Source organism: Schistocerca piceifrons, chromosome 5 (assembly GCF_021461385.2).
Source record: "Schistocerca piceifrons isolate TAMUIC-IGC-003096 chromosome 5, iqSchPice1.1, whole genome shotgun sequence".
NCBI classification, from domain to species: Eukaryota; Metazoa; Arthropoda; class Insecta; order Orthoptera; family Acrididae; genus Schistocerca; species Schistocerca piceifrons.
Genome location: NC_060142.1, coordinates 415,059,389 through 415,081,623, shown reverse-complemented (window position 1 = coordinate 415,081,623; position 22,235 = coordinate 415,059,389). Strand labels below are relative to the sequence as shown.

The following is a 22,235-nucleotide window of genomic DNA, read 5'->3' as shown; positions in this document are numbered from 1 at the left end:
TTCCCACCTTATTGCAGTTTCTTCAGTTTTAATCTACAGCTCATAACCAACAGATTGTGGTCAGAGTCCACATCTGTCCCTGGAAATGTCTTACAATTTAAAATCTGGTTCCTAAATCTCTGTCTTACCATTATATAATCTATCTGAAACCTTCTAGTATCTCCAGGGTTCTTCCATGTATACAACCTTCTTTCATGATTCTTGAACCAAGTGTTAGCTATGATTAAGTTTTGCTCTGTGCAAAATTCTACCAGGCGGCTTCCTCTTTCATTTCTTAGCCCCAATCCATATTCATCTGCTACGTTTCCTTCTCTTCCTTTTCCTACTGTCGAATTCCAGTCACCCATGACTATTAAATTTTCGTCTCCTTTCACTATCTGAATAATTTCTTTTATTTCGTCATACATTTCTTCAATTTCTTCGTCATCTGCAGAGCTAGTTGGCATATAAACTTGTACTACTGTAGTAGGCGTGGGCATCGTGTCTATCTTGGCCACAATAATGCGTTCACTATGCTGTTTGTAGTAGTTTACCCACATTCCTACTTTTTTATTCATTATTAAACCTACTCCAGCATTACCCCTATTTGATTTTGTATTTATAACCGTGTATTCACCTGACCAAAAGTCTTGTTCCTCCTGCCACCACAGTAGTTGAGTCCCATAGTGCTCAGAGCCATTTGAACCTCCTGCCACCGAACTACACTAATTCCCACTATATCTAACTTTAACCTATCCGTTTCCCTTTTTAAATTTTCTAACCTACCTGCCTGATTAAGGGATCTGACATTCCACGCTCCGATCCGTAGAACGCCAGTTTTCTTTCTCCTGATAACGACGTCCTCCTGAGTAGACCCCGCCCGGAGATCCGAATGGGGGACTATTTTACCTCCGGAATATTTTACCCAAGAGGGCGCCATCATCATTAACCATACAGTAAAGCTGCATGCCCTCGGGAAAAATTTCGGCTGTAGTTTCCTCTTGCTTTCAGCCGTTCACAGTACCAGCACAGCAAGGCCGTTTTGGTTAGTGTTACAGGGCCAGATCAGTCAATCATCCAGACTGTTGCCCCTGCAACTACTGAAAAGGCTGCTGCCCCTCTTCAGGAACCACACGTTGTCTGGCCTCTCAACAGATACCCCTCTGTTGTGGTTGCACCTACGGTGCGGCCATCTGTATCACTGAGGCACGCAAGCCTCCCCACCAACGACAAGGTCCATGGTTCATGGGGGGGAGGAAAAAAAGACAATGTAGTTCTTCAAAAAACCATTTCGGTAAATTTAGAGACTTTGTATTTGAAGGAGACTGTCCATTATGCTGCCATCGCCACAACCTCATGTAGTGATCATGAGAATAACAGAGGGATGTAGATATTCAGTTTTTCCTCCTTTATTCTGCAAATGGAACAGGATAGAAAGTTGATAACATTGCTATGATGTGCTCTCAATAATTCACTGTACATTAGCATGCAGAGTATGTATGTAGGTGTAACAAACATTCCAGTCTCCCACGATTATTAGATTTTTGTCTCCCTTTCTATTACTGAGTTACCATTTCATTTTCCTCGTGTGCACTGTGTCATTTTCTACTCACAACAATATCCATGTATCGGAGTTAAAAAAAAAAACACCTTTGACTCTTTCCACATCCCAGAGAGATTCCTCTCCAAGGGATCCATGGAAAACGATAAATGTATTGTAACAGCATCGTGTATATCTGAACTATAGTTGTTGGCATTGATTTGCCACCAATTATGTTGAGAATAGTTATATCACATACCTTTTGTCCATAGTTCACTCTCTGCCCTATTTTCTTATTTATAAGGAATCCTCCCATTGTACAATTTTCTGATATTGTTGATATTACCCCGCATTTGTCTGCAAGTTGTTCTATCTTCTTTCCATTTCACTTCACTGACCTCATTTACACCTAAATCCAGCCTTTGCATTTCCCTTTTCAGATTTTATTGCTTCCTTATCACATTCAAAATTCTCAGAATGACTCTTGCAGAATATGCTGCCAAAGAATTTAAATCTAAACGCAAAGGCAGTAAGACCCTCACACTTAAATCCTGTAATTAAATATTTTGTCAGCAAGCGAGAAATGGATTCACTCTGACATCGGATAGTAACACAGTGCATCGACATGTGAAACTACACATGCCATTTATCAACTGACATGCCTGCACTGCACAGCCTTTTACATCGGTATGACAACAACTAAACTGGCTGAGCGCATGAATGGACACAGACGAACTGTCCACCTAGGAGATGTCCAATACCCAGTAGCGGAGCATGCCCTCCAGCATAATTCTAGGGACCTAGGAACCTGCTACACTGTATGTGCCATTTGGCTTCTCCCACCCAACACTAGTCCCTCTGAACTGCGGGGATGGGAACTTGCACTCCAACACATCCTTTCATCCCGCCATCCCCCTGGACTGAACCTACATTAAACCACCTCACTCCCATGTACTCTTCAGTCTTCTCCTCTTTCCCTTTCCTCTTTAGCCATTCACGCATCTTTTCATCCTACATAGTTGTGTTTATCTTTATACTGTATACCTCTTTACTTCTGTATGCATCCTCTTTGGTTTGAAGCTGGCACAGTACTTACAGTAGAATATCTTTGGCTTCCCTCTGACAACCATGCCTCCATCCTTGCTACCCTCCCTGTTTTCCTTTCCCTGTTGCTTCATAACCTGGTTTGTGAGTAACTGAATCTACTTTCCCTTTCTTTCCCCTCTCTCCTCCCTGATGAAGGAACATTTGTTCCAAAAGTTTGGAACGTAAATTTTGGTTCTGTTTTTTGTGTATCTATCGGCTGTACTGAGCTAAGTACTGGCCAGCCCCTCTATCTCTTTGTTAGTATTAATAACAGAAAAATAAATTTATATGCCAATTCATTTGGCCCAACTGCTGCTCTTTGAAACACTTCTGACATAATACATAAAGGAAAATGCACAGAAAAAGTATTTTGGGATACATATGTCGAAAGCTTCAATATCATAACAAAAAGTCATTTAACAAAAGATTGGTTGTAGCAATGAGGTATATTTCTTAGCAGTTAAAGAGGATCTTTTTACCACATATGGTCAGTTCTTCATATGCTTTTGTAGAACAATACTGCTTGTTGTTTCATACAAGGATACAATTACATACATAATCTGGGTTTCTCTTTACCAGTGCTCTACAGTTCTGCCTAATATGTAGGACTGGAGCTCTTCTTCTAATTATTGAAATTTCCTGAGAACATAATTAAACTAGTCCTAAATCTGCTCCCGCGTCCGGCCATCCTGATTTAGGTTTTCCGTGATTTCCCTAAATCACTCCAGGCAAATGCCGAGATGGTTCCTTTGAAAGGGCACGGCTGACTTCCTTCCCCATCCTTCCCTAATCCGATGAGACCTACGACCTGGCTGTTTGGTCTTTTCTCCCAAACAATCCAATCCAATCCTAAATCTGCATAGCACTCGATGCCTCTTGCTCTGCTCTCGTTACTTCCTTTTCTTTTCAGTAGTTACTCAGAATGCCTTGACATGCACACAGACACAAAAAAGAGCTGTCAGTGGCACCAAAGTTAATGTCCAAGCACTTGTGGATGATGCAGGAATTGAAATTAAGGTACCAGAGGAAAATATAGAAATGCTGAACTCCATTTTCAAATTTTACTGTACAAATGAAGATATAGAAGTATGGCTTACCTATTTTTTTGACATAATTACCACCAGACATTAGATGCTTGTCATTTTATGGGATCAGCCTTTGTATTGCTGTGTCAGTGTCTGTCACCTGGGAATGGAACAGTGCAGTATGACAGTAATTTTCAGCTCATCATCATTGTGAAAAGGCTAGTGAGAGGAAATCCAAGAAAATACGGAAATCATGAAAGCAGGATCAGGACTGTACTGAGGATGAACAAAAAACTCCATTTGAACTCCTCCTTAACATTTATTGCGCACTGAGCTGTATGAGAGTGACCATTGTCATGGATCAGTACTTCTACACTGAGCATTTCACATCTCATTTGTTAAGGATCATGATATCTGTGAGAAATGGTTGCTGCAATCCTTAATTGCAGAGTGGAAGTTCTCCACCTCCACAAGGTCATCATTGATAAGGGTCTGTCTTCCATGACCCTCTTCAATATGACACTTTGGCAGCCTTTAGAACATTGCATACACCAGTGATCCATCATTTGTAAATCTAGAAGTAACTTTGGTTGGTTGGTTGGTTTGTGGGGGTTAAAGGGACCAGACTGCGACGGTCATCGGTCCAGTAACTTTGGACTTAGCCTGGGAGGTGCGTTGGAACGCTTTCTATTCTTGTTCTGTCCCCCCTGCGGGTCCGGGGCTTAGAATAGGCCTGCAGTATTCCTGCCTGTCGTAAGAGGCGACTAAAAGGAGTCTCAAATGTTTCGGCCTATATGTGATGGTCCCCTCTCGGGTTTGACCTCCATATTTCCAGATTCTTCCGAAGAACGAGCCAATTGGGGAAGGGCGCCTTACATGGTGCATTGTGTCCATGGTGCATTGAAACCTTTAGCCAGTTTTCTTCTCGTCACATTGCCGTCCCACTCGTTCTCCATCTCTTGGGCGAGGATACATTCCTGGGTGCGATTTCCACCATGCACTGTGCAGTGTTGCTTTTTCCGGAGACGACAACCATGGACTTCCTTGCCCCTAATATCCATCATGGTAGCCAGTCCATTGTGGTGGGGCCGCCATGTACCCTGTTGGTTGTAGCCCCCTGACAACACAGGGATCGCTCTGCTGATGCCTGCGCCATTAACTCCCCGCGTATGCCAAGGAGTAGATGCCTATCTCCCTGGGGCATCGGACTCCCGGCAATGGCCATCCTACCAGGTGGCCCTTGTTGAGGCTGGGTGGTGCCGTGGGGAGGGCCCTTGGTCGGAGTGGGTGGCATCAAGGCGGATAACCCGCAATGAAGTGTGGTACATCATCTCTTGCTGGTGGCCAGCTGCCAGCAGTCCCCAAGCGTTCTCGGGCTCAATTCAACACCCAGAAATACGATCCCAAATCGTTCCTCTCCCTGGCCACACCGTTGGATGGCAGTGACACTTATTCGCCCCAGTTCCTAGTTTATAGGAGAGCTGATGGGGAGTCTTTCATGTTGACAAAGCCTCAGTTCTTTGTAGAGCATTTAGAGGACAAGTTTGGGGAGGTGGAGGGCTTATCCAAAATGTGCTTTGGGTCAGTATTGATAAAAACGGCATCCTCTGCCCAGTGACGAAGAGTTTAAATATGGTTCAGGGTATTATTTTCCATAGGGACCATCTCCTAATGCAGTCTGATGACGAGCTGTGCGCCAATTTAGTGTCGAGAAGTTCATTTTGTCTGGCGTGTTCATCGGGGTCCGAACGATAATCAGATTGCTACCAGTGCCTTCATCTTGGCCTTCGAGGGTGATACATTACCAGAGAAGGTCAAGGTGATGGTCTACCGCTGTGATGTCAAGCCCTATATCCCTCCCCTGATGCGGTGCTTTAAGTGCTGGAAGTTCGGCCATATGTCTTCCCGCTGTACTTCCAGCCTCACATGTCAAGATTGCATACGCCCATCACATCCCAATACTCCATGTGTCCTGCCTCCCATCTGTGTCAACTGCGGAGAGCATCATTCACCTTGCTCACCAGGCTGCAGGATCTTGCAGAAAGAGCAGAAAATCATGCAATATAAGACCCTGGACCGACTGACCTATACTGAGGCTAAGAGGAAATATGAACGACTCCGTCCTGTGTGAATGATTTCCTCATATGCAGCTGCTACAAGAACCGTGATAGCCCCATCAGTTCAGCGAATTTAAGTCGGCTCACCAAGCCTTACAACTCCGCATGCCCCCTTGCCCACGGGGGGCACTACCCACCCTGTTTCCTGCACCACCTACCTCGGGAGCACCCCCCCCCCCCCACCCCCCCCCCCCCCCCACCACCACCACCCATCGGGGACGTCCGTCCCCGCTTCTAAGCCGGAGAAGTGTCCAACTTCTTCGGCTCCTCTTGCCCACAAGGGGTCCCTTGGGCCCCTCCCTTCCCAGGTTTCCACAAGTGGGAAGGATGATGCCCAGCAGTGGCATAAGTGCCTACCAGCAGCTGGTCATAGGGCTTCGCGATCCTCTTCCGTCCCCGAGACTGAATCGGTGAAGCCCTTCCAGCCAGTGAAACCCAAGGAGCAGCGAGAAAAGTTCAAGAAGACCTCTAAGACAAAGGAACTTGTGGTGGCACCCACCCCACCGCAACCTACAAGCTCTGCGTCTGAGGGTGAGGTAGAGATTCTGGCGTCTGCTGAGGACCTAGATCTCACCGGACTCTCAGACACAATGGATGTCACTCCACAGGTACTCAATCGGTGGCAGCAGGTGACCCAGCTGCGTAATCTGCCTCCCCGGTCCCTTCACGCCTTTCTCAGCCATGGACAATGTCTTCCTCCAGTGGAACGGCAGCAGTTTTTTCCACCATCTTGCTGAGATCCGACAACTTCTCAGCCTTCACTCTTTCCTCTGAATTGCTCTTCAAGAAGCTTGGTTTCCGGTGATGTGAACCCCTGCCCTCCGTGGCTATCTGGGTTATTATAGGAACCGGGCAGCATATGAGAGGGTATCTGATGGCGTCTGCATCTGTGTCCTCCACTCCCTTTACAGCGAGACTATCCCTCTATAGACACCTTTAGAGGCTGTCGCTGTTCAGGTGTGGATGCCTCTGGCTGTTACTGTCTGCAATCTCTATCTTCCACCAGATGGTGATGTCCCGCAGCGTGTTCTGGCTGCGCCGCCACCTTTTCTGTTACTGGGCGACTTAAACGCTCATAACCCTCTGTGGGGTGTGTAATGGATCTGGGAGATGTGTTATTTTCTACCAGATTTGTCGATACCAAATCTAATGAGGGAGGTTGTAAATGTTTTCTTATGTTTTTTGTCAGAATATTTTTTGTGAATTGTAATTTGCCTTATTTTATGCTAATTTGCTTATATGTTCGAGAGTGACAATATATTGATTAATATTAGTAGATGTGACGAATAGTATCAAAGAGACTGGTTACAAGTGGAAGCTTGTGTGTTGTGTGAAATGTCTTTGACGCTGGAGTCATCTTTCACCGTAGTCAGTCAGCAGTGAACACTCGGTGTGTGACGGTGGAACAACGTACAGGTCCCCGTTATAATAATTTGCAAGTGACCAGCAAAAATGAGTTATTCTACTACTTTTTTATATAAACATCAAGAAGGAAGCTCATTCGGAAAAATGGTATTTGAAGCACCAAAAATGAGGCAAACGCATTCAACCAGGACATTTCCGCAGCCGACGAAACAGCATTATGGAATCATACTTTCACTAGACGACTGAAGCCAACACAAAAAAGTCAAATATCATTTTATAAACATCCATCTTAAATCATGCAATGCTCCGTTCAGTAAGTGGGAATTCCAAAGTGCCCTAGCTGCTTGCCCTGATACGGCTCCCAGGCCAAATCGCATCCACTGTCAGATGCTCAAACACCTCTCAGTGGACTGCCAACGACGCCTCCTAGACCTTTACAGTCGTATCTGGGTTGAGGGTGAGTTCCCGTTGCAGTGGCGGGAAAGCATCGTAATCCCTCTGTTGAATCATGGCAAGAACCCACTGGAGGTGGACAGCTACCGCCCCATTAGCCTCACCAATCTTTGCAAGTTGCTCAAACACATGGTGAGCCAGAGGTTGAGTTGGCTACTTGACTCTCGCGGCCTTCTGGCTCCGTCTTGGGGTGGGTTCCATAAGGGTCACTCTGCCGCCGATAATCTGGTGTGCCTGGAGTCTGCCATCCGTACGGCCTTTGCTCACCATCAGCATCCGGTCGCCATATTTTTTGACATGCGGAAGGCATACGATACAACATGATGAGGCGTTTCAAGGCTCTGATATTGTCTGTACTGACGGTTCGATGGATGCTGGTCGTGTCGGTTATGCTCTTACCCTAGGGGATCATTATGAACAACACTCATTGCCGGCTGGCTGCAGTATTTTCACTGCTGAGCTGGTCGCCATATCTCACGCCCTAGAGTATATCCGCTCCTGCTCAGGTGAGTCCTTCGTTATCTGTAGTGACTCCCTGAGCAGTTTACGAGCTATCGACCAGTGTTTCCCTTGCTCTCATCTGGTGATGGCTATCCGGGAGTCCCTCCATACTCTTGCCCGTTGCAGCTGTTCTGTGGTCTTTGCATGGACCCCGGGTAATGTTGGCATCCCGGGAAATGAACGTGTTGATACGCTGGCCAAACAGGCTGCGGGAGCACCAGCCTTGGAGATTGGCCTTTCAGAGAGTGACCTCAGGGCAGTTTTGCGACAGAAGGTACTTTGCACCTGGGGTGAAGAGTGATGCACCCTTCCGTCACCCAACAAACTTCGGGCCATCAAGGAGGCTACCGGTGCATGGCACTCCTCCTTGCGGGTCTCTCACAAGGACTCTGTTGTCCTGTGCTGGTTGCGCATTGGCCACACCTGGATAACACACAGCTATTTATTGCGCTGCGAGGACCCAACTTTGTCACTGCAGGTCAGCTTTGATGGTGGTCCACATTTTGTTGGACTGCCCACTTTTAACTCTGCTCAGGCAGACATTTGTGCTGCCTAATACACTTCCTGCACTTTTATCAGATGACGTTGCGATGGCAAATTTAGTTTTGAGTTTTATTCGTGCAGGGAGTTTTTATCGCTTGATCTAAGTGTTTGTCCTTTTTTTTTTGTGTTGAGTCTGGCCTTTTGCCGACGATTTTAGACTGGGGTTTTTAGTGAGTTTCTTGGTGGTTGGCTTTTCCTTTTTTGTTTCTATGGTCGGCCAACCACTGTCACACTCAGTGTGATTTTAATTCCTTTTTTCTGGTCTCAGTCTGTGTCTTTCTTGTCCTGTGCCATCTCTTGTCATCACCATTGTTTCTTCTTATTCTTTGTGGGTGCTTCAAGTTCGCGGAAAAGGGGGCCAATGGCCCTAGTAGTCTGGTCCCTTCAATCCTACAAACCAACCAACCAATATTTATTCTTGTTCTGTATTAATGATCTGGCAGACAATATTAATAGTAACTTCAGACTTTGACAAGATGTTTGAGTTATTTATAACCAAGTGAAAAGAAAAGAAGAAAAACTGCACAAATTTTCAATTAGACATTGATAAGGTTTCAAAGTAGTGCAGTGTTTGGCGCCTTGCTTTAAATTTACAGAAATATAAAATGTGCTTTTCGCAAAACACAGAAAAGTAGTATGTGATGACTACAATATTAATGAGGCACAACTGGAATCAGTCAAATCTGGGTGAATTATGTGGCAAGACGAACCCTTACTGGGTTCAAAGCACTGTTGTGTGTTTAAAAAGGAATATTCCTTACAAGTCATCGGCTTTGACCAGTGAGTAGGAAATGTGCAACCAACTGTGTAAACAATATGACAACTATAATGTGATATCAGAGTTGATTTCTTTCAAATGGCCTAAGCTATTGATCAGTCTGCACCACAACCAGGACTTTTTTTAACTTTCACACTCATTGGCTTCGCCAACTAACAACAAAGCTGCGAATATACACACCAAAATGTAACATCACAGCAGCCATTGACATTGTCACTGGTCAAAGACAACAGCTTCTATCAGATATTCCTCTTGATCCCTGTCATGTTTACTCTCTAGAAGCAAGGGAAACAGGAGTAGTGTACACTCCAGTATTAGAAGTGGAGCAGTGTCGCACGCTACGCACCTGTATGTGTGACTGAATGAAGTTGTTATTTAGAATAAGAGCAGAAACACTGTTTGCTGTATATCTCACCTTGGCTGCTTACAATGTGTTATGCATTAGTGACAATATCAGTGGAATTACCTTCCTTGGTGATGCAATTATTTTTTACAGCTATGTCTGCTGTTCCAGTCACAGATGACAATGCCGACTCCTCGTCCATCAAAGTATCCCTCCTCAGTTGTCATCACATCCATTTTTGGAATGATCAGCACATCTAGTTACCTACTGTCACAACGGTAAATTCTAATGTTACAGTGACACTAGAAAACTGACCAAGTGATCTGATGTTTTGGATTTATTTCTAATAACACTCAGTGATTCCCAGTACCTGTTTCAAATTATTTCTGGTGGAAAGGTCTAGAAGGAGGGCCATTCACTCTTACGAGGCTAACCGGAAAGCTGGTTGAATCTAAAAGCAACAGAATTGACACTGAAGCCTCCAAAGTACGAGGGTAAGTCAGTTATTATCCGCAAAGTAGTTATAAAATTTTATTGCAATCAAATAGGAAACTTACAAGAACATCATTTTTTGACATAGTCTCCTTGTGTTTCAACACACTTGGTCCATCGTTGTACAAGCTTCCTGATGCCCTCATAAAAGAAGGTTCTCAGTTGAGCTGCAAGCCAGGAATGCACCACTTCTTTCACTGCTTCGTCTGATAGAAATTGATGGCACCTTAATGCCTGTTTGAGTGGACCAAACAAGTGATAGTCAGAAAGGGCAATATCGGGACTGTATGGAGGATGGTCCAGTACTTCAGGTCTGAGTTTCTGGAGCGTTTCAGCAGTGTGGGCAGCAGTATATAGACAGGCATTGTGCAACAACTCAACACCTTAAGACAGCAATCCTCAGTGTTTGTTCTGAAATGTAGGCTTTAGCCTGGCAGTAAGCATCTCACTGTAATGTACACTGTTTATTGTTGTGCCCCTTTCCCCATAGTGTTCCAGTACTGGACCTTGTGCGTCCCGAAAAACCATAAGCATCTGTTTTCCTGTGGACAGTTGGGTCTTGAACTTTTTCTTGCTGGGTGAATTTGGATGTTTCCATTCCATACTACGCCATCTACTCTCTGGCTTGTAATGATGGATCTATGTTTCGTCACCAGTAATGATCCTGTGTAAGAAATTGTCCTCTTCGTTACCATAGCGATCCAAATGTTTTTTTTGCAGATGTCCAAGCGCATTTGTTTATGCAACTGTGTGAGTTGTTTCGGGACCCATCTTGCACAAACCCAGGTCTGTTGTGGATGATTTTGTAGGCAGAACTGTAATTAATTTGCAGACGATGTGCTACTTTGTCAATAGTTAATCATCTGTCTAAGAGAATCACTTCACGCGAATGCTCAATTTGTGGCGATGAACGATCGTCCAGCTCCTTCATTGTGCATAATACTTGTGCGACCATTTCGGAATTTTTCAATCCATTCATAGACACTCCGTTGTGGCAAAACACGGTTCCTGTATTGTGCCGAAAGTCTTTGATGAATTTTGGCCCCTGCTATGCCTTCTGACTACAAAAAACAGATCACTGAAAGTTGCTCTTCTTTGGTGCAAATAGACAGCGGAACAGCCATGATTAACAGCACGGCAGTGATAATGAAACTAACCTAGCAGCTTGAAAATTGCAAAGATACAACAACAAATAAACAAAGCATGTGTCTTCAATGTAAAACGACAGTACTACCAAAATAAACAAAAATATAACTAAATTGCGGATAATTATTGACTTAACCTCATACCATTATATCAAAAGGCTTGTGGCAGGCTCTTAGGTGACACACAACAATGGTTTACTGTCAGCAAAAATCTCGGCCATTATTATTTTTGGGTTAGAGGACAATGCACAAATCCCTTCTTTTAGTTAGGTTGTGCCATAAATCTATCTCCTCTTCAATTCAGTTTGGTACTTCTTCATTGGTTATTTGTTCTACAATTCTAATTTTCAACACTCTCCTCTAGCACTACATCTGAAAAGCTTCTGTTATCATCTTGTTTGCGCTATTTATTGTCCAAATTTCATTTACGTACAAGACTACGCTACACTCAAGACAAATGCCTGAGAGAAACATTTAATTTTATATTTGTTGTTAACAAATTCCTCTTTTCAGTCTGCATTTTATATCCTCTCTAAGTTTGCCATCAGGTTATTTTACTGCCAAATGGGTAAACTCATTTACTACTTTTAGCATCTGATTTTTAATGTATTTTTCACAATCCACGTTAACTTTCTATTTTTCCTTCTCTTCGTTTCTCTACTATTGAATTACAGTCTTCCATTACAATATAGTTTCTCTCTCATTTAATTATGTCAATAATGTCTTCTATCTCATCATACATTCTCTCAATCTCTTTGTCATATGCAGAGCTAGTACACATATAAATCTGATAAACTTGTACAACTGGGGTTGGTGTTGGCTTCATATTGTTCATGCCTGTGGTAATGCATTCTTTATGCTGTTCATAGTAGCTTGCCTGCATTCCTGTTTTCTTATTCACTATTAGATGTAATCCTGCATCACCCTTACTGCTTGATTTTGTGTTTGCCAGAAGTCCTGTCCTTCCTGCCTCTGCACTTCACCGATTTCCACTACATCTAATTTCAGAATATCCATTTCCTGGGTTAAAGTATCTAACATTCCACACCCTGGCCTGTAGAATGTCAGTTTTGTTTTTTCTCTGATGATAACATCCTCGTAAGTATTTCTTACTCAGAGATTCAAATTGGAGGTAATTTTACTGCCACAATATTTTACCCAAGGGAATGCCATCATCATTAACCCCCATAGCAGAGATATATGCCCTTGGAGAAAATAACAGAGCCTATAATTTCCACTTTCTTCCACTCGCTTCCACTCATTCCCAGTACCAACACAGCAAAGCCATGTTATCTAATATTATGGGGTTGTATCAGTCATCTAATATTATGGGGTTGTATCAGTCAATCGTCTAGGCAGTTAACCCTACAACTGATGAAAATGGTGCTACCCCTCTTCAACGATTTTCATGGATTTGAAGTGGAATGACCACATAGGTTCATTCACAGTTAAAGCGGGTGACAGACTTTGAATCATTGGCAGGATACTGGGAAAGTGGAGTCAATCTACAAAGTAGACTGCCTACAAAACACTTAGGCATTCTATCTTAGGATATTGATATGTGTCGGACTCACACCAGATACAATAATGGGGAACATTGAATGTATTCGAAAAGGTCAACTGAAATGGTGACAGATTTGTTTGATTCAAGGATGAGTGTCACTAAAAGCTGAAAAACCTTAATTAAAAGATGCTTGAAGATAGACTTAATCATCCGTGTACTGACTGCAGGACTCCAGCGGGTCTGATTGAAGCCCAGGTACTGAGCATGCATAACAATAATATTTACAGCACCTAGAGAAGTTGAAATATTGCGGAGAAAATGGAAACAACTCAGTAGAATACCTGGAAGCACACTATTCAGATTACACCAATTATAGTGTGCGCAGAGGCACTTCAGCAGTTTTTCTTCCTGTTCTTTATATGAGAATGGAACACCAAGAAACCCTAAAGTTTGTTGAGCATCTTGGTAATGTTCTCGCAGTGACTAAACCATCCTCATGCTGCTCTTTTTTGGACCTTCTCCTTCTCTTCTATCAGTCCTACCTGGTAAGATTCCCATACTGATGAACAGTACTCAAGAACTGGTTGAATGAGTGCCTTATAAGCCACTTCTTCCATGGATGAACTTGAATTAAAGACCAGCAGAGAAGCAAAAATTTTAAGAGTCTGGACACATAAATAAAAACACTTAGTCTTAGTGCAATTTCAAAAGTACCGGGTGATCAAAAAGTCGGTATAAATTTGAAAACTTAATAAACCACAGAATAATGTAGATAGAGAGGTAAAAATTGACACACATGCTTGGAATGACATGGGGTTTTATTAGAACCAAAGAAAAAAAACAAAGTATTGCTAGACGCGTGAAAGATCTCTTGCGCACGTCGTTTGGTGATGATTGTGTGCTCAGCCGCCACTTTCGTCATGCTTGGCCTCCCAGGTCCCCAGACCTCAGTCCGTGCGATTATTGGCTTTGGGGTTACCTGAAGTCGCAAGTGCATCGTGATCGACCGACATCTCTAGGGATGCTGAAAGGCAACATCCGACGCCAATGTCTCACCATAACTCCGGACATGCTTTACAGTGCTGTTCACAACATTATTCCTCGACTACAGCTATTGTTGAGGAATGATGGTGGACATATTGAGCATTTCCTGTAAATAACATCATCTTTGCTTTGTCTTACTTTGTTATGCTAATTATTGCTATTCTGATTAGATGAAGTGCCCTCTGTCAGACATTTTTGAACTTTTGTATTTTTTTGGTTCTAATAAAACCCCATGTCATTCCAAGCATGTGTGTTAATTTGTACCTCTCTATGTACATTATTCTGTGATTTATTCAGTTTTCAAATTTATACTGACTTTCTGAGCACCCGGTATATGCTTTGGTATTTTTAATAAGAAAGCCCACAAATTTATGGGTCCAAGGAATGGAAGATAGTGTGATGAAACCTAGTATAAGATATATTGAGCATAAATACGATATGGTTAGTTGTTAACGAAGGAAAATAAAATATATTTGTAGTCCTGATGAATAGGAATTTTTGTGCTTGATGTAATTCCTGAATAATGGTGGTCCCACATAGTTTGAGAATAAAAACAGACTCAATGGCATTAGCTACAGTTGTTTTTATAAGGTAATATGGTTATTGCTTCTTAAATGCCCTCAAGTCACAGGAACCTCCTTCCTAGTCACCATGACCAACTATATCCTCACCCACAATTACTTCTCCTTCAAAGGCATTACCTACAAACAGATCTGGGATACGGCTGTGGGCATCCTCATGGCACCATCCTATGCCAGCCTGTTCATGGGCTGTCTAGAGAAATCCATCATAAAACCCAGAATCCTAAACCCCTCACCTGGTTCAGATTCATTGATGACATGTTTGCTATCTGCACCAAAGCTGAGAGCACCCTATCCACGTTCTTCCAGAACCTCAACATCTTCTCCCCCATTTGATTCACCTGGTCCTAAGAAACCCGACAAGCCACCTTCCTAGATGCTGACGTCCACCTCAAAGATGGCTACATCAGTACCTCCATCCATAACATACTAACCACCAGTAATACCTGCACTTCGACAGCTGCCACCCGTTCCATATCAAAAAGTCCCTTCCGTACAGCCTAGCGACCTGTGGTCGTCACATCTGCAGTGATGAGCAGTCCCTCTTGAAATATACCGAGGGTCTCACTCAAGCCTTCATTGACTGTAATTATCCTCCCAACCTTGTACAAAAACAAATCTCCCATACCTTATCTTTCCAGTCTCCCACCACCTCCCAAAGTCTACCAAAGCATTCCCCTCGTAACTTAGTACCATCCAGGACTGAAGCAACTGAATTACATTCTCTGCCAGGGTTTCGATTACCTCTTGCAGTGCCCTGAAATGAGAAATATCGTGCCTACTATCCTTCTCCTCCTCCCCCCCCCCCCCCACTGTGGTATTATGCTGTCCACTGAACCTACACAATATATCCTACATTTGTGTAATCCTCCTAGCCTCAACGTTCGTTAGTCACTGTCCTTACGCATCCAGCCTGTTCCGTGTTCCCATTCCAGCACTACACAGCTGCCATTCCACCGTCACACCCAGTCATCTTATTTGTCTCCTTTTCCGCTACTACCCCCCCTCCTCCCCCACACACCCCCCTGCCCTCCATCTAACCTGCAGCACTTCACTGTCTGCCACCCCCAGCCATACTATCCCTTCCCCTCCCCGCCCCAGCCTCTGCCTTACCCCCCACCCAGTCGCCACTCCCATCATGCACTGGTGCTGCTGCTCACAATGTGGTTTCAGTTGCCTTAGACTGCAATCGTGTGTGTGTGTGTGTGTGTGTGTGTGTGTGTGTGTGTGTGTGTGCGCGCGTGTGCGCGTGCGTGCGTGCGTGCGTGCATCTATTGTTGACAAAGGCCTTAATGGCTGAAAGCTTTTAATTGTGAGAGTCTTTTTTTTTTTTTTTTTGTTTTTTGTTTTTTTGTTTTTTTTTTTTTTTTTTTTTTTTTTTTTTTTTTTATACTTAGCATCTCTGCTATATGGAGAGTAACATCTTTCCTTTTCATAATATTGTTGCATTCCATCCTGGATTTTCAATTGTTTGAATTATTTGTTTCTTATTTTAGTTACAGAGGGTGTTTTCCTGTACAATGAAGGCACAGACCCATATTCTGGTGACGTGTTCCATGACACGCCAGTTGGATTGTTGATATATAGCTGGGTATTTAGCTTTGCGTCATCATGGTTGAACATAATTTTTGTTGCATGTGACCTCTTGACAGCATATTTCTTGAATAAAGCAGCAACTGTTTTCATGTTGGAGTTGGTGAGTTGCTTTAATGTATTTTGTGATATTATTATTATTATAATTATTATTATTTTATTCTCTTGTACTGCTGTAGTAATATCTGGCCAATGTAAACAACCTTCTCTTAAAACAGCTGTTGTGCATGGTTACAGATAATCAATCTCTCTCTGTCTGTGTCTGTGTGTGTGTGTGTGTGTGTGTGTGTGTGTGTGTGTGTGTGTGTCACACCCTTTCTCTTCACACTCTTTCTCCCTGCAGGTACACTAGTATGTGTTCCATTGCCTGGATGTGCTCTTACATGTTTATACCCATATAAAGCATTCTGCATAGAGTAATTCATCATCATAATCCACATCTTCCTGTTCTTGACTTGACAGCTAATAAAATAATACTTCTGTAGTTAATTGATCAAAATGAAAATTAGATATTCAGTTTGTTGGGTGCAGAAATAAAATAGAGATGCAAGAAAGTTAAATGAAAATAAATGAACAATGGTTTAGTGTATTTGGTAGCATTTTTGTGTACTTGTGTCGGACTTCCTGCCACTGTAGCACAACAAACCAGAAAGAAGAGGATGTGGTTCGGAGAATTCTTTAATGTGCTACTGAAACTGTATATTTTCAAATATGCAGGTGGAAATATAAAATCTGCCAAATACAGCATTAATGGCATTAGAAACTGTTAAAACAAAATCACTCTGTAAAATGTGCTGTTAGAAAATCAGAGCACAGGACACGTGATATCGTTAACCAGTCACAACACAAAATCAGTGCACAGGACACGTGATATCGTTAACCAGTCACAACACAAAATCAGTGCACAAGACAAATGATATAATCAGCCAATCACATCACCACATTTTCAGTGCGTGAACACACAAACAAACAAAAAATATTAAGCATGAAACAGGAATAAAAGAGATGTTCCAAAGTAATGTACAAAGTGTACAGTATCAAGCAAAGTGATCCTATCATGTACCTTTAACAGTAAACAAAGTGAAGACATCAGTTTCCTCTAAAGGCACAGAATTGTGGTCGCTTGTTGTGCTTGCAGCATTCTTCGAAAGAATTATTGCACCACAGTTCTGTCACACAGGTAAAGTTTACATGCTGAAATGAGAAAGTTATGTAATATTTCTTTCAAGCAGTATGCTTGACGGAACACACACTCTGATAGGTAACACAGGAAATGTTCCGATCTTTCTAGCATATCATGGGATGGAACCTCTGATGTCCCACCATATTCTCTCCATGTTCTGTGTGTGAATGGAATGGTCTTTCAGATCTACAAAGTTCAAACTGTGATTCATTGTAAGGTTCTGGAAACCTTCAGTACCTAGAGTGTTGCATGAGCTGAAGCAGTCACTAATGATCATAATCCCAGGAAGGATTTTTTTCTTTGATTATTCTTACCAAGGCACCCTTGGTCCAAAAATCAATGGGCTCAAGGAAGAATTTGTTTTACCCTCACTGAATTCCACTGAATAACCAACTTTTGAGATCCTCAAGGCCTCTGCTGTGTTTCCTTTTCCCAAATTTCACCTCTTCTGGTCCCCTTAGCTGTAGTGAATTGTTTATCATCCAGTCGATAACTCTTTGGAAGACCATGTGTACAAATGCTGAAATTTGTGACAAATCTTGCCATCTTTGGTTAACATGTAACAACCAGTATGGCACAGAAGTCAGAGACTTTTTGGACCATCTTTCGTGAATCACTGAACCAAGTACCAATCTTGAGCACTCTGCTTGAATTTGCATTGCACACTGACCATGCGACTACTCTGCTGCACCTTCTGTGGGCACTGGCATCAGGAAGAGCCCTCATTCAGCAAAAAGTTATGTGGTGCTTAGCATCTTTGGGCAACCAGTTGTTTGTGATGGTAGACTGTGTTCCACCAACCATGGTTATATGTCAGCTTTACTTAAGTTGTAAAATGGAACTTCATCTAGAAGGGACCTGCGGCACTCCAGTTTCAAGACTGAACTATGACTAGGCAAACGATACTAGCCTTCAGATGGGCCAAATTTCACAATAAATCACAGTGGTCGGTATAGTATCAGTGGTATCAGCACTGGTCAGACAGTAATGTCACATTAAAGATTGACAGTTTCATGAAACAAGAAGTTTATAATCTAGGTTATAACAAATGGTTAACTTCACCAACCGAAGCTGGTCTTAGTTTCCTACCTATCCACACACTCAGAAATTGTGACTTACTCTGGAAAAGAGCCAAATATTCGTGACAAGCAAGATTATACATCTCACTGCCATGTCACAAACTACAGGTAAATCTGTCACCACAATCAGATCTTGTATTTTCACTTTCATTGACTTAGCAAATTCACAAACTAACTGTTACCTTCCAACTAACCTAGACCTTGATCTAAGCAACAGATCAATCGTGCACCACAGCCAGATTTTTTGCTTTCATGTTCCTTGAGTTTGCCAACTCACAGCCACTCTGCCACATTCCAACCTACTAAAGATCTCAGGCTATGCTGAGGGTCTTCAACTCTTAAGAACACAGCCAGGAGTATGATATGAAGTCAAAAAGTGAACTCATTTTGTGAACAGTTACAGAAATTCTCTTATGCCCCTCTTGCACTATTTACATTGTACAGCAGATTAACAGCAGAAATGGCTCTTGGAGATAAGCTAGATTTGAAAATACTAATATAAGAACACTTAAGCAACAGTTTTAGGTTTTGGTGACATAACTGTCTCCTGATGACATAGCTGTCACTGATATGTATCAGTAGAAAATGAATGGCCATCCATAAATGTGTGAAGTAGACATCATATTACAATAGAACGCTGATTGAGATAAATGGTTCTAAGCACTGTGCCGTTGGAAACAGGTATGGGACTAGAAAATGTGAAACCTATGCCAACTATTTCTGAGTTACTGAAAGAAGAGTTTAACAATACAGGGTGATTCAAAAAGAATACCACAACTTTAGGAATTTAAAACTCTGCAACGACAAAAGGCAGAGCTAAGCACTATCTGTCGGCGAATTAAGGGAGCTATAAAGTTTCATTTAGTTGTACATTTGTTCGCCATTTCAGCCAATAAAGTTTTTGGTCCCTTTTTCTTCGAAGGTGCTACTGTAACTGGACTACAGTATCTGGAGATGTTAGAGAATTGGCTGTTGCCTCAGCTCGAACAAGAAGCACAACAATTCATATTTCAGCAGGATGGAGCGCCACCACAATGGCACTTATCTGTCCGTAACTACCTGAACGTAAACTACCCGAGGCGATGGATCGGCCGCCAGGCAGCCCGTGACAGAGCACTTCATCACTGGCCTCCAAGAAGCCCTGATCTTATCCCCTGCGATTTTTTCTTATGGGGGTATGTTAAGGATATGGTGTTTCGGCCACCTCTCCCAGCCACCATTGATGATTTGAAACGAGAAATAACAGCAGCTATCCAAACTGTTACGCCTGATATGCTACAGAGAGTGTGGAACGAGTTGGAGTATTGGGTTGATATTGCTCGTGTGTCTGGAGGGGGCCATATTGAACATCTCTGAACTTGTTTTTGAGTGAAAAAAAACCTTTTTAAATACTATTTGTAATGATGTATAACAGAAGGTTATATTATGTTTCTTTCATTAAATACACATTTTTAAAGTTGTGGTATTCTTTTTGAATCACCCTGTATTATGAGAAGGAAAGTTGCTACTCACCATATAGTGGAGATAATGAGTCACAGATAAGCACAACAAAAAGATTTTCACATTTAAAGCTTTCAGCTAATGGCCTTTGTCAACAATAAACACACAGACGCGCGCGCGCGCGCGCGCACACACACACACACACACACACACACACACACACACACACACACACACATGACTGCAGTCTCCGGCAAATGCATCTCTGCTATATGGTGAATAGCAACTTTTCTTCTCAGAATATTGGTACATTCCATGCTGGATTTTCCATTGTTTGGAGGAGGAGTTTCTTGTTTTGAGCAATTACTTGGTTGATAAGCATTGCTGGTATGCCAGTATGACATCAGCAAGCAGGATTCAAACAATTTACTGAATTTCATTGAGGTCATTTGAATGGTGGTACCAATGTCTAAATTACATGCTTGTTATCCTGATTGCAGATGACAAAAGAGCGCGCGCGCACACACACACACACACACACACACACACACACACACACACACACACACACCTGTATTACTACATTAAATGAGTAGCCAGTGATGAGCACACAGTGGCTGCAATACAAATTAATACTGTTCTTACACTTAGGGTATCAGTTAGGATCATCAGGGACCATTTGCAAGAAACTGGTCAATGTACAAAGGTACTGGTCACCATGCTTCCTCTCGCACCAGTTATCACTCAGCCTACAATTGTGTTCAAAGATGAGAACAGGATGTACCTTGCACCAGTGATGCTAATTTGTTAGTACAAGTTGAACTACGGAAGTCATTATATATGTCAATAAAATTTCATGACATCCCTTGTATGGTGAGTAGCAATCTATCCTTTTCGTAATGACTTCTGTCTGTTCAAATTCCATCAGTCCATAGCCTTCACCAAACTATTCCTATAAAACCATGTAACTCAGGTCCAAACCTCCATGCAGTGCCTTTTCTCCATACATAAAATACTGTTACTCTGCAATACCAAATTCCTACATCCCATCTCTCACACTAAAACTCTTGCCTCCAGGAATTAGCACTTCATGCATACCACTACCTCAAAAAATTCTCCGACGTGTTCACTTCCTACACTTGCCTTGGACTACCACTATCCACCACCTCTATAAGAGCCTCCAAACTTCCCCCACATCCACTCCTAGCAGCCAAAACCTGCCTCACAGACCTACTACATTTATCATATCCTCAGAAACTCCAACTTACCACCATATACAACCAAGAACCCAAACATACCTGAAACACAGTCATGAACCCTACCTTCAAAAGCTTGAACCCCACAGAAATACAGTAATTTCAACGGTTGTACCTCTTGCCCTTCTCCGAAATTCAGTCGTGCTAGACTTGTTAATGAACTCCTGTCCTTCTCCCAGTACCTACAGTGGAAACAGCTTTTTGCCACCAATCCTTCCAATCACACTATCCAAAACCAATATCGAACTGTGCCTGACTCAGTTCACTCCTCAATCAAACTGTGATACATCCCCACTGCCGCCTGATCAACCCCTGGTAACATTCCATATTTTGTTAACCTTTAACCTTGGCTTACAGTCATTCCCCAAATCCCTCAATGTGGAGACCAACCTTACATCCATAGAAAGAACCGCAAATCTCCATCTAAAAACTAATCCCAACCTTATAGCCATACCGGCCAAGAAAAGTTCAGTCACCGTGGTCTTGAACCGCAGAGATTACCTGGCAGAGGGACTCCGCCAGCTGTTAGATTTATCCATCTACAAACCCTGCCTCAGTGACACCATTCCAAAAATCCAAGAACATATCCAGTCCCTCCTCAAATCCTTAGGCCCATTCCAGAACCTCTACACTGAGTTCGCCTCTCTCTTCACCCCCTACCATTCCCTACACTCCTGCCTTCTATCTTCCCAAATTCCATAAACCAAGCAACCCAGGATATCCCATAGTGGCGAGTTACTGTGCCCTCACTGAGAGAATCTCTGCCCTTGTGGACCAACACCTTCACCCTATTACCCGTAACCTACCCTCATGCATAAAAGACATCAACTGTGTCCTACATCAAATCTCCACAGTTTCTATTCCTTTTCCACACGGCGGCCTGCTTGCCACTGTTAGTGCCATCTACCTCTACACTAACATCCCCAATGCCTGTGGCTTTGCCACTGTGGAACATCACCTTTCGCAACACCTGCCTGGCTCCAAATCTACAACCTCCTTCCTGTTCACCATTACCTAACAATACCACCTTTCGCAACACCTGACTGGCTCCAAATCTACAACCTCCTTCCTGTTCACCATTACCTAACAATACCCTCACCCACAATTACTTCTTTTCTAAAGGCATTATGACAATCAAATCTGTGCTACAACAATGGCACCATCATATGCTAATCTTTTCATGAGACA

General features: G+C 42.8%; 1 protein-coding gene across 1 annotated transcript in view; it reads left to right on the top strand.

Moving 5' to 3' along the window:
• The window catches only part of LOC124797858 (phosphatidylinositol glycan anchor biosynthesis class U protein), a 96,499-nt gene that overhangs the window by 5,692 nt on the left and 68,572 nt on the right, over nucleotides 1–22,235 (top strand). The window contains exon 2 of the mRNA XM_047260929.1: nucleotides 15,993–16,192. Within this exon, the coding sequence (XP_047116885.1) occupies nucleotides 15,993–16,192 (200 nt within the window). The remainder of the gene's footprint in view (nucleotides 1–15,992; nucleotides 16,193–22,235) is intronic.